Source organism: Prunus persica, chromosome G5 (assembly GCF_000346465.2).
Source record: "Prunus persica cultivar Lovell chromosome G5, Prunus_persica_NCBIv2, whole genome shotgun sequence".
NCBI lineage: Eukaryota > Viridiplantae > Streptophyta > Magnoliopsida > Rosales > Rosaceae > Prunus > Prunus persica.
In genome coordinates, this window is record NC_034013.1 from 17962550 (window position 1) to 17975960 (window position 13411).

General features: G+C 36.4%; 3 protein-coding genes across 4 annotated transcripts; 1 reads left to right on the forward strand and 2 right to left on the reverse strand.

Moving 5' to 3' along the window:
- On the reverse strand, positions 661-3370 carry LOC18777195 (RNA polymerase II subunit A C-terminal domain phosphatase SSU72). The gene is made up of 4 exons (XM_007209571.2): positions 3052-3370; positions 2346-2491; positions 1055-1173; positions 661-968 (listed from the first exon to the last, which is right to left on the reverse strand). Exons 1-4 carry the CDS (start codon positions 3264-3266, stop codon positions 867-869), a joined length of 582 nt encoding a protein of 193 aa, XP_007209633.1. The 5' UTR covers positions 3267-3370; the 3' UTR covers positions 661-866.
- On the forward strand, positions 7634-10229 carry LOC18776481 (UV-B-induced protein At3g17800, chloroplastic). Of its 2 annotated transcripts, none has more exons than XM_020563560.1 (3): positions 7634-8034; positions 8518-8822; positions 9194-10229. In XM_020563560.1, exons 1-3 carry the CDS (start codon positions 7888-7890, stop codon positions 10026-10028), a joined length of 1287 nt encoding a protein of 428 aa, XP_020419149.1. In that variant the 5' UTR covers positions 7634-7887; the 3' UTR covers positions 10029-10229. The 2 variants fall into 2 exon arrangements, with proteins under 2 accessions (XP_020419149.1, XP_020419148.1); XM_020563559.1 differs by having other exon boundaries at positions 7657-8034; positions 8515-8822.
- On the reverse strand, positions 10205-13202 carry LOC18776757 (purple acid phosphatase 3). Its single transcript, XM_007209279.2, has 6 exons — positions 12791-13202; positions 11456-11612; positions 11105-11340; positions 10867-10995; positions 10698-10765; positions 10205-10608 (listed from the first exon to the last, which is right to left on the reverse strand). Exons 1-6 carry the CDS (start codon positions 12983-12985, stop codon positions 10398-10400), a joined length of 996 nt encoding a protein of 331 aa, XP_007209341.1. The 5' UTR covers positions 12986-13202; the 3' UTR covers positions 10205-10397.

Consider the following 13411-nt stretch of genomic DNA (forward strand, 5'->3'; position numbering starts at 1 on the left):
TGCGTGGGGGCGAGAGTTGACACGAAGAGGAGCAGAGAGCAGTTGGGGGAAGTTGGCAGAGAGAAAAGAGAGTGTGGAGGGATTTCGTTTCCGTTAAAGAGTTGATGTCAACGATGATGCTGACAATTTTTAAGATTTGAAATTGATTTCGTTTCCTATAAATATTATTCGAAGAGGAAGAAGAAAGGAAATGGAGGAGGAGGAGAAAGTTTGATCTTTCCTTTGACAGTTGACACACTACTTACTTGTAACTTGTTACAAGACGACTGTGTCGTCTTCACACACAAGCACAACATATAAAAAAAAAAAAAAAATTGCTGCTGCTCTCTCTCTCTCGCATTTTTTTTAATGCCTTGTGTATTCATCTTGTTCAAGACGTGATTTAATTTCGTAACGTGCTTTTTGTGTTTTAATTTCGTAATCTGATTTTGTAAAGAGAAAGACACACACATAACTACTGTACCATCAGTCTCATTGAAATTGAAATTTTGCTACAATTTTTATTAATACAATTCCTTTAATTCAAAAGATAAATTTTTTTGGGAGAATGATTGTCAGCAACATTTTAACTGCTACAATTTTTCTCTTATTTTGCGTTGTTTTCACCCAGTTAATGAAATTTTATTCGCAAAACCTAACCCAACTGTTGACAACATACAATGGCATCAGAATAGTTTTGTTAATCAATCCAAAAACACAGCCTTGTTATCCCTCAGTGGGGCTGAAACATAAACACTTATGCTGCCACTGATAATTTTCAAGCGCATGTAGTCTCGTATTGAAATTGGAAAACAATTAGTGGCTAATCACATAAATTATCAGCAACAATGGAATTGGTTGCTGGAAATTTTCCTAAAAGTACAATTTCAATAAAATGAGATGCTATACAGTAACTTCCGCCGCTGCTGTTTCTCAAAACCATTCACGATATCATCTATTGAATCCTCCCATGATTCAGCTGCTTCAATCTAGGCAAAACAACAGCCAAAACATACCACCCATCAGTATTTTGCATTACAAATTATTGACAATCAGTGCAACCATAAATACAGACCTCTTGACAAAGATCTAAAGCAAGACGAGCTCCCACAGCTGCCTCCTCGTGGTTATCTTTTACCTCCAGGTTGATTATCAGTGCACACTTCTTAAGAACATGGTCCCGGTTGTTAAGATCTATACATTGTTGCACAGGGGTCAGACAAGCAAACAAGGATGGCTTCTCCAACTTACAGATTAACCACATAGTCATTCATAAAATTAAAACGAAACAAACAAAAGCAAATGGTGCCACAATCTTTGAAGCTTCTTTTCCAGTGTGAACCAAAGGTTCAAAACTGAAACATAAGCGCATATGGTTCATGTTCTAAATAGATAACAACACTACAGGCAGAAGTATAAAAGTAAAAATTCCTTAATTCACCTAAAGATAACTCTAAACACTAAAATTTTGATCAATTTTAACAAATTAACCATTAGATTATGTACCAAAAGTAGAGCACTTAAAAGGGAAAGATTCGATTTTGTGAGATACTTCAAGTGGCAGACTATGAAATCAAACCCATAGAGAAATCTGATGAAAACCCTGTCTCATTAACAAATTGCCATATTTTAAAACCATAAGAAGAGGCCCTCACTCCGATGGGCAACGGCCTTCTCCAGGAAAAATATCTCCAAGTTTAAAGCAAGCAGTCTCAAGCTAACACATTCCAATTTTCTACTCTAGTAGTCTCCAGCTCTGGCTTTAACACTACTCTAAAAATTTCAAAATCTTCCCGTTTAGAATAAATTCTTCCACAAGCTCAACTAAAGAAACGGAAACCCTCAATGATCCAAAAAGATCTGTATCCAAAAACCCTCACAAGATATAAACTTTACCTTTTCCTTGAGATTTCAGCATCTCTTAGACTCTAAAACCAGCAACTCTGTTGTATGTATAAAGTTCTAATTTGCATGGGAACCTTGACACTCCAAGTTTCTTATTTTCTTAATATTCCCCCGCAGCAAAAAATCAAGTTTAAAATTTCCCTTGTTGTGCTGTTTCCATTACCATCTCCATTGGTTAAGCTGACAGGAATCATATGTCTATAACTTAAGAGCTCAAGTTAACTTGCCAATTGTATCAGGTCATCATCATTGCTAGAATAAAAATTCTAATACTGATATTCTCAAGAGAACCAAGAAACACTACCTCGAATTCATATTCCAACAGCTCAATAGATAGAGATTGCCAAGAAACAAAAAACAGCAAAGGAAAGAACAGCATTCAATTATTTCATTTTCAGAGTGCTGTACTGTTGAAATCCATAATATGCAAGCCATAAATAGCAGAAGGGAGTATTACCAACCTTCAAGAACCATGTCAAAAACCTTTTCTTCAAATGTAAATACCACATCGAAGGAACCGTCAGCAGCATTATCTTGCCACCGCTGAGGTGCCAGTTTGACCGTTGAGTTTCTTTTAAGCATAGGCAAAATGCCATTACGCTTGTACCTGCACTCTTGCTGTCAAGGTTTCACTCTGCTTTTAAATGAAAAAAGCACAGCTCACAATCCAGAGTACGCACATACATTTCAATTCATACGTCCTAAAAAACTGAACTATTGTTATTGAGAGCAACCAATCGAATTATACATAAGATTCAACAGGATAATTTCATTGCCCAGAAATTATCAGACTGCCCATTCAATTGCCAAATCTTGAAGCTTTAAGCCTACAATCTTAGTTACATACTAGTCCAGCTCGAATATAAGAAACCCAAACATTATGAATTCAAGGTGCAAAGATGATCTTTTTATTTTTAATGTTTTCTTGGTAATTTAAGGAATTTATTTATTACTCAAATATCAATGACCCATAACCCCTTACAGGCAGAACTGAAAGCAAGATAAGAAACTAAAAGATCCAAAATTACAAGAAGAACTAAAAGAAAAAGGGGGAATCAGAACCGCTTAGATTATGACCATTGACATGACCCACAGGCTCTAAAACCCAAAGCATCGAAAAACCTAATTGAATGAAATTAAAAGAAGAAAAAGTTTAGAGGAGGATACAGTTCGGGGTCTTTTCGCCTAAGATCGTCGAACATCTGCTTATAAGGAGTTCCAAAGTCGTAAACGTTGGGTTCTCTGAGGGAAGGACCAGGGAGCTTAACGTGGGCACCAGTGCCGTAAGACGAGACGTCGAAGCCTTGCCTCTTGAGGAGCGAGTGAGCCTCCATGCTTCGGTTCTGGTTCGACGAACACACCATGGCGTACCGGAACTTCATGGCAGACACTGAACACACCACTGTGAACTCTCTCTCTATCCGATTCACAATACGACGACGTCGGGGGCTGGGGCTGCGTGGGTTTTTTTTCACTTCTTCAGTATTGTCAATTTCTTTTCTCTTCAAGTAAATAGTATTGTCAAACGTATAGCAGTGCTGCTATACAGTATACTCCATTAACTAGTATATTTAATAGTATAGCCGCGCGGCTATACTCCATACATAGAATATTCTAATCGTATCGCCGAGCGGCTATACTTCATAAATTATAAATTCAATAGTATCGCCGCGCGGCTATACTCATACATAGAATATTGTAATAGTACAGCCGAACGGCTATATTCCATAAATAGTATATTTAATAGTCTAGCCGCGCGGCTATACCCCATAAATAGTATATGTAATAGTATAGCCGGCCGGCTATACGCTAAAAAAAGAATATTTCACCAGCAGGCCGAACGGCTATAAACCATAAAATAGTATAATAGTATAGCCGCACGGCTATACCTTATATATAGAATAATTTAAAAGTAAAGGCGTGCTGCATATTCCGTACAACGAATATTTTAAACGTATCGCCGCGCGGCTATACTCCATAAATTGAATATTTTGACAATGTAGCCGCGCGGCTAGACGCCATACATAGTATATTTAAACATATAGCGGCTATACTACATAAAATAGCAGAATCTTGATTTCGCTTTTTTAATTAGTTTAATTAGTAGTTGAGTTTTAATTATTATTTACTTAGTGAATCATTAGTATTTAAATATTTTATCAAAGAGAAAATTTAAATACTATTTATTAAGTAATATATAATTTATGAAGTTAATTAAAATATTAATTATTAATTATTTACTAAAGAAATAATAATTAAAATATAATTACTAATGAAAGTAATTAAATAAAGCTAATATTTTATTTGATTACTAAATTGATATTTATTTTCAAAAATATCTCTCCCGACGAACTTTCATCGGTATAGGTCTATCATGGCGCAAATTTGCCAATTAGACCTCTCCCGACGAACATTCATCAAAAGAGGTTAGTTTCGTCGAGGGAGGTCTAATCCGGCAAATATTTGCCGACATAGATCTATGCAGACAAGGTTTTGTCTGGGGAGGTTTTTTTTTTTAATAAAAATATAAATTATAAATTTAGTTTCTTTATTTTAGTTTTTTTGTCAACTTCTTTAGTTTAATATGTGTAATTAAGTAACATCTTAGCTTTTTTAAATTATTTTAATTAGTAATTATGTTTTAATTATTATTTCTTTAGTTAATATTTAAATATTTTGTTTAATAAATAGTAATTAATTATTTTCCGAACATTGTTTTTGTTTTTTATTTTTATATTAAATAATAATTAAAATATAATATATTTAAATAGTATAGCCTCTAGGCTATGCAGTTCAAATATTCAAATTTATTTAAGGAAATATGACAAAGAACACCTAAAAAGATAAGCAACCTCTTTATATCATTGCTCATGCACATGCAACACACAAAAAATGCATAAATTTTCCCTCAACCACAAGCGCACACTAGGGAACAAACCTATAATGTAAATACGTACCATGTCTAATTGATTCATTATAAAGAATCTTGATTTTCCCTCAACCACAAGTGCACACTAAGGAACAAAGCTTTGTTACAGTGAAATCAAGATTTTTATTGTTGGAAATATATTTAAAGAGTATAGCAGCGCGGCTATACTCCATGAAATAGTATATTTAATAGTATAGCCACGCGGCTATAAGCCATACATAGAAGATTTTAATAGTATAGCCATGCGGCTATACGCCATAAATAGTATATTTAATAGTATAGCCGCGCAACTATACCCCATATAAATATTATATTTAATAGTATAACCTCTCGACTATACTCCATACATAGAATATTTTAAAAGTATAGTAGCGCGGCTCTTAGTATTGATTGGTTGTGTTTGATTAACCAAGTATCGTCATCCTTTTCTAATATAAAATTTGTTTGGAATGGGTTCCATCACACTACTTGCTAAGCTAGATGATAACTGAATATTATGTATAATGTCATATTTTTTATTGTTTTGTAGCCTCATATATAAATATATATTTTTTTTTTCATATACGTAACCAAGTATGTATGAAGGTAATGACATAGAAAACGTAGAAATTGATGACGAAGAAATAGAGGAAGACGAAATAAATGAAGAATTTGATGAAGTCATTAATATTTTAGTGATGGCAATTTATGCAATAACACATATACTAAATTAGTTTCTGATTATGATGCATGGTGAACAAATTGAACGTCCACTAACTCGACGATGAATTACTAGCATTGGATATGACTATATACATCAAGCATTGAATGATGATCTTGCAATCTTCCGGCAAGTATATAGAATGTATCCATATGTATTCCATAAGTTATGCACTATTCTTAGAGAAAAAAATACTTTTGGAGGATACAAGATTTATTTGTGTTGAAGAAATGCTTGCAGTGTTCCTACAAATCATTGGCCAAAATACTAGATATTGTGTAACTCGTAATACATTTAGCCGATCACAATTCGCTGCAAGTGAAAAATTTTACAATATTTTAAAGGCCTTGAATTCAATAGCATATGATTTGATGGCTAAACCAGAACCGGCTGTGCCCGCTAAAATACGGGAAAGCACAAGGTTTTACCCTCATTTCAATGCATGTGATGATTATCTAATTATATTAATATTGTAATTATAATTGTCATTATTATAATATGTAATTTTCATAATATGGTTATATTTACATATGAATAATTTTAGGATTGCATCAGAGCTATTGATGGTACATAAGGGACGAGAAGCAAGCAGCTATGGTAATCGTCATGGAAAGATATAACAAAATATATTAGCAGCTTGTAACTTTGATTTGGAATTCATTTACGTTCTTAGTGGGTGGGACGGTTCAGCTCATGATTCAAAGCTACTAAGTGATGCTTTATCAAGGAGGAACGGACTTAAAGTGCCTCAAGGTAAAATCCTATAAGTCATTACATTATGATTAAATCCACTTAATTTTTTTATTTTAAAGTAATCTTTTAAAATCTCATTTGAATACACCCACTAAACCTCCCTTATATTTTCAAAAAAGTCACTATCATCAAAATGCATTTTTCCCTATCTAAAATATATATACACGAAAAAATAAGGCTCCACTATAAGTGGGACGCGTGGCCCGTTAAGCTATCACTCGTAAGTTCGTAACATATAACCAAAATAAGAAATTTCAGAAAAGCAAATTGGGCCAAATTAGAAATCAATGGCTGTAAACAAGTCCAGTCGATGCAATTCAATGGAGGCCGAGGCCCCAACAAAAAAAAGGCGGAGATGATTTTTTGTTTTTGAGTTACAAAGAAAATGTGATTCTCAATTTTTCACAAGAGGACGCAATCCAACATAATCACTTGGAACTCCTAAGTGGGCCCCCAATGCTCTATCCTTATTTGGGTTTCTGGATATATCGCGAAGATTGGCCTTGGGGTACTTCCAATGAAATCATCTCAGAGCAACAACAAAAGTGTACTATGTGGATTGATGTGGCATGTTCACTTATTACAAAACAACAACAAAATTGTATTTTTATAATAATAAAATATGTGGGATCTAAGACACCTATTTATTTTGGAGTAGTCAATATTGTCTTAGTAGGGAGAGTAAGTATATTTTACCTACTCATTTGACTTTTTTTTTGAAACATGAAAATGGTATGTGGCAAGGCAAACGAAGTTTACTTACTCTTTTATCTCTTTCAATGAAGATGCTTTTAGACTGGGCTCGTTTGAGAGTGATTCTGGAGAGGCAAATAATCACTTTTATAAATAATCACTTTAAGTTATTATATGGAAAAGCACGTGAAATGTGCTTCTCTCCAGAATTACTTAAAATCACTTATGGAGAAGGAAATGGAAAGTATTTCTTCCCAAAAGTAATTCAAATCTATTATGAATTACTCCCAAATGAGCCCATAGTGTTATTCTACAAGGTTTGGTGAAGCCATGAAACTGGAAAGTCCTAAGACAGCCATGTTTTTATATTTTTGCACTTAAAATATAAACTTATTTGGAGCTTCTCTACCAGAATAAAAACTAAATCCCACCAAATAGTCATAAACTTAGGATCTTCTCCTGCTTTACAAATTATAAATAAAATAAAAAAAACTTAGGATATTCTCTACAAATATATATATATATATATGTCTCGTTGAAAATGTTGTTTGGGCTTTGGCCCCTATTATACCCACACAAAAGAAATAATAATGCACATAATTTTTTATTTATTTTCCCATTATTTTGTCTCTATTTCCAGATGGAGGATAAAGGAGGATCACAAAATGTAAAAATTGGCAATTTTGCACTACGCCCACAGAAACCTTTGAATTGTAAACGCCGACGTCTCCCTACACGTAACACACAGATAGACACGCACACGCTCTCTCTCTGTCTATAAATTTTGCTCACTGGTATGAATTCCACAAGTCCTGTTGAATTCCCATTTTGCTAACTAGGTTTTCATTGTTAAGCGAAAAAGAATCAGATTTTCATCTTCCTGTCAGTTTTAATCATAAATTATAGGGTTGGGTTAGCAGAGCTGAAGATGGAAGCAGCAGCCACGGCGAGCGTTGTCCAATCATCAATCGCGGCCTTTAGGCCTTCCAATTCAATTGGCAGATCGGGTAATTTGGCGGCCAATGGTCCCGCCGGTTTTCTGCGTTTGAGTCCTGGATTTCACTTCTCAATCAAGGTACTTTTTTGTTGTTGTTGGGGATTTGGTTTCCTAATGCGGTTTCTAATATGCTTGGTAGGTTTGGGGTCTTGGGTCTATACAATATGCATGATCCCGAGTGTGTCGCGAGAAATAAGTTGATCTGGTAATTGATGAGAATTCTAGGGTTTCTGTTAAATAGTGAAAGATTAAATCTTGATTAGGAGTGTAGGACTTTTAGTTGGTATGGTTAGATTGTGTTGTTTGTAGCATAAGCTTTAATGTCTTTCCACAAATAAAAGAGAAAAGAGCACATATCTTTTTTAGATTGATACACAAAGAACGGGTTTTGGAGGTAGGAGATGACCCCTTTCCGGAACACTTGAGGGTTTTGGATTGATTTTTCTTTCAACCCTTTCAGAATATTTCTAGCTGTGACAGATGGACCCTCATTTTGTTTATTGGATTGGTGAGCTTGGAGTTGTAGTTGAGTAATATTTAATCTTATTTCATGTTTAGCAGCACCAGTTTTCAATCTCTCAACCAAAGGTGGGTCATTGGAGAATGGGCTTTGGAAGTAGGAGATGCTTGGTCGTTAGGGCAGCAGCTGCATCTCCATCTCCGGACTCAACAGGTTCTACTTCTCCAATTGCCCCACTTCAGCTGGAGTCACCAATTGGACAGTTCCTCTCTCAGATAATGATAAGCCACCCGCATCTTGTGCCTAGTGCAGTTGAGCAGCAGCTTGAACAGCTTCAAACAGATCGCGACACTGAGCAAAAGCAGGAAGAGCCTTCTGCTTCTGGCACTGACCTCGTTTTGTACAGGTTTGTTGCAATCTTGCGATTGAGGAATAGCCAATTGTGTTTTCAATTAAGTCAAGCTAAGCTACAAAATTGAACCATAAGTTAAATGTTTTGTTTTCATACGAATATCAGAATAAAGGAAAGGAAAAGTTTGACCTTTTTGTGTAATTTTAGCAAGAAAGTTTCTGTTGTTCTTAACAATCTAGAAAATGACATGATGAAAAGATTTTTTTTATTTAAGAAAAATAAAGAAACAGAACTTGCAGTCTTTTTTTATTATTTTGATTTAACCTTGCCTCGCCTCCTCCATCATTTGCTATATGGGACTAAATAGATAAATGTAGTTTTGAAGAGATATATTGATCCTTTATTAACTTATTCTGCAATATCAGGAGAATTGCCGAGGTTAAGGCTACTGAAAGGAGAAAGGCTCTTGAAGAGATTTTGTACACTTTGGTGGTGCAAAAATTCATGGATGCTAATGTTTCTTTGATACCTGCCCTTACCCCATCTGCTTCAGACCTTTCTGGTCGAGTTGATACATGGCCAAGTGAAGAGGACAAGCTTGAGCAACTTCATTCACCTGAAGCCTATGAGATGATCCAGAACCACCTAGCTCTCATCCTAGGAAGTCGGTTGGGTGACTCAGCCTCTTTAGCACAGATAAGCAAACTCAGAGTTGGGCAGGTTTATGCAGCATCTGTAATGTATGGGTACTTCCTCAAGCGGGTTGACCAGAGGTTTCAGCTGGAGAAGACAGTAAAGATCCTTCCAAATGCACTGGGTGCCGAAGACAGTAATGTTCAGAAATCTGTGGGGGAGGACATGAGGCCTGGTGGTGAAGAGGAGTCTTTGCAAGCAGGGGCTTCCCATCCTGAAGTCACTTCCTGGGGTGGAGGCATCAGTCCTGGGGGTTTTGGTAATGGAATTAAGCCATCCCGCTTGCGGACCTATGTGATGTCTTTTGATGGAGAGACCCTTCATAGGTATGCAACAATTAGATCGAGAGAGGCTGTTAGCATCATTGAAAAGCACACCGAGGCATTGTTTGGAAGACCTGATATTGTCATAACACCTCAGGGGACTGTTGATTCTTCCAAGGATGATCACGTCAAAATTAGCTTTGGTGGTTTGAGGAGACTTGTTCTGGAAGCCGTGACTTTTGGTTCTTTTCTTTGGGATGTTGAGAGTTATGTGGATTCCAGGTATCATTTTGTTACAAACTGAGTTATGTTGAGTGAAGATCCTGCCCTTGCAAACTTGGTGGTGCGTGTGGAGGCACAACATTACATACCATAATGGGATATTGACTGTAGGCCTAGTGAAAATACCAAATATTTGTATTTGGTGCTAATTGCTGTGTATATATAAACTGTTCAAGATTTGCCTTTGTCCGTGCTGTGTGGAGAAATAGGTAGGATTTTATTACTTTGATCTCAAGTGTGGAGCCGGACCATTTTGCAGGGTTTTGAAACTGTGTAATTTTTCTGTTCGCGTGTCGAGGATTTTTCATTGATACAAGAAGTTACAAGAAGATAAAACGTGGGTAATTTTATTTCATAGAGAACGCTTAGGGGAGAGTCTGTCTTGACATCTCTACATGGAATCGTAAAGAAGCTTGGATAGATTCAGACGATGCAGAAGTGTGCCAGATACATCGTAGAATGCAAATTCAGCATCAGTCTCTGTAAATTGTGCAGATAAGAAACCCTGCCCGTCATAGTAAAACTTGGACCCATCCCTTTTCATTTTAATGTCACCCTTCCATGCTTTCGACCCACCACCACTGGTCAAGAATTGGATTTGGCTGCGTAAACAACTTCAACTAGTGAGATTTTTAAGAAACAATTCAATTTATTGATAAATAGAACTAGTAACGGTTAAAGCTATGTTTACCTGTTGGTGCTGCTTATGTGTTCCAAGCAGTGGTCGTGTCCATTTATGTACGCATCAACGTTGTTTGCCTGAATCATAATGAATCATAATAAAAATACGAATAGATTAGATTATCGCTTGTACAAAAACTAAACAAAAAAATATATGAAATATATGAAGATGAAGTTACCTCTAGAATGGGAAGAATCTGGTCTACTACTTCTTTGGTGTCTCCATGATGCCCTATGCTTCGGATTGTATGATGTCCGACGACAACTTTCCAGTTTGCAGAAGAATTTCTCAATGCAAAATCTAGATCCTGTTCCCAAAACAAAAGCAATGTATTAGATTTGGACAATGAAAAGCACTGTTTGAATATGATGGTAGAAAGGATCCAATGTTGTAATGAGAAAGATGATGAGAAGAACCTTCAAGAGGTTGGAGGTGTACTGTTTCCTAGGAAGCACACCTCTCCAGTCATGCTGGTAGTGCTTTTGCCTCAGAAAGTACTTGTCCACAAAAGGATTGGTGTCGATGAAGAAGAAGTCTGCAATTTTTGTGTTAACAAGAAAGGACCTGAGGCAAAGCCAGCGGCTGTCGATCTTCCTAAGGACTGGGCTCAATTGGGCCAAAGCATTTCCCCTGTAGTCATGGTTGCCAAGAACTGAGAGTTCCCCAGAATCAAAGTGAAGGAGATAAGATGGAAAACAAAGTCAGCGCCATGCCTATGCCAATTTCCATGAGAAGAGTCAGTCAGTTTTGTGTGCAATTGAACTCACCAATATACCATTGCTTTTGGAGGCTCTTAGCAGTGTAGATTTCAGTAAACGACTCCACAAATGCAGGGTCATTTACGCTGGTCAATCCCCTGCTGTAAAAATTATCCCCAGTAGAGATCACGAAGTCTATGTTTAATTTGGCTCCAATCTCTCCCATCTACAATTCATTACAAAACACCGCAACATTATTGTCTACTGTCCTCCAGAAATCCCTTGCCCCCCTTGGAAACAGAGGAAACAGAGCACCACGAAACCAAGAAAGAAGAAAATCCCAGGCCACATACTGATACTCCACGGAGGATTTCCAATAAATTCCAAGTTTATAGATGCAATTAACATTCTAATTGTATTTAGTTTACTTTAGGATGGTACCTATCAAACCAACAAAAAAAAAACTCTCACATGAAAATAGTTTTTCTTTCTTTGTTTCTTTCTTATCGTTTTTTCTGGAAAGAAAGAGCTGAATGTTATCCCTGTGCTGCAACATATCATATGGCTTGTATTTATTCGTTGGGAAAATCTGAACCTGAAATCCCATCTCAAAATATATGTCCTTCTCCTGGTGTTGACACCTAATTACCGAAACAAGTAGAGAGAGCGGTAAAAGGAGGGTGACGCATGGAGCAGCAAGTGATGAGTTGTTGGAACATAATGGCTTCTGGACATGCAACACAATTCACATTTGTCCTTTACTTTTGCGGAATATGCCAAGTAAAAAAGAATGATCCCGTTCAAAAAGAAAAAGCTAATCCGTCCTGCTAAATGACGAAACTTTTCATGCATATCATGCAGCTAGCACAGGAACAAAGCTGTTCGTTAGGTGGTACCTTTTCTCTGCAGCTTCTTAATTAGCTTGCACACAGAGAGAGAGAGAGAGAGAGAGAGCGAGAGAGCGAGCTTCTCATCAAGACTATTTCAGTATGTAAAAGAAACACATAACACATAAAAGGAACAGGAAATATATACTACTATTCCTTGAGGAGGTTGTGTGGAAAATAGGAATCAACTGGAGATTAAAGAAAACATGATTAAACCGTGCAAATTTAAGGCGGGGAAGGAAATTAAGTTACCAAGTTAAGCATACAGTTCCCCTATAAATTATAATTAATTTTATTATGTAAGTAGCAAATACAATCTTCTCTCTGTTGTTAATTAAGAACCAAACGAGGCTTAATTATAAGGAAACTAAGAAACTTCGTAGATAGAAGAGATCAAGAGTCTGTCTATGATAAACATATTGATAAACAGATTAAAGAGAAGAAAAGTCTGTGGAGTCTAGTTTGTTTTGTAGTAAAGATGGATAAAAATGGATGAAGTGAAGAGAGATTATAAAACCTGATAAGCTACTTGAGATTGATTGTAAGCACCCCTTCTGCCCCAATCACCAATCGCCAAGAAGCTAAGTGACCCATCGGCTTTGACAGGGTGCTCAAATCGCTGAAGCTCGGCTGTCGACACAGAAACAAAGCTCAACCAAATAATATTGTACATGCAAATAACCACCCACAGCCACAGGAAACCCATGGACATGGCCGGATATTGTTAATGATCGAAATCAACCAATGTTCTGATTTGGAACTATGATGCAAGAGAGAGAGAGAGAGCAGAGAGTAGAGAGAGAGAGAGAGAGAGCAGAGAGTAGAGAGAGAGAGAGAAAGCAGAGATGGTTGAAACTATGATGAAACTTCTAAATTTGAGTGTATATATATAGGCTAATTCTTCTCAGTGGCTGTACAAACACACAGTAGGTGATAATTAATGATCTAAAGACCATATATAGTGCAATATTTACACTCTAATTTTAAGATGTCCCATACACAAATGTAAAAATAACATGCAATGCAAAGGAAAGTGAATGCTACGTCGACCCACCGATCTACTTTAAGATATAGCAGCAGCGGGCCGCATATCTGCAAGGTAGTGCAGTAAATTTGCGGTAACGCTGGGTCCCATCCT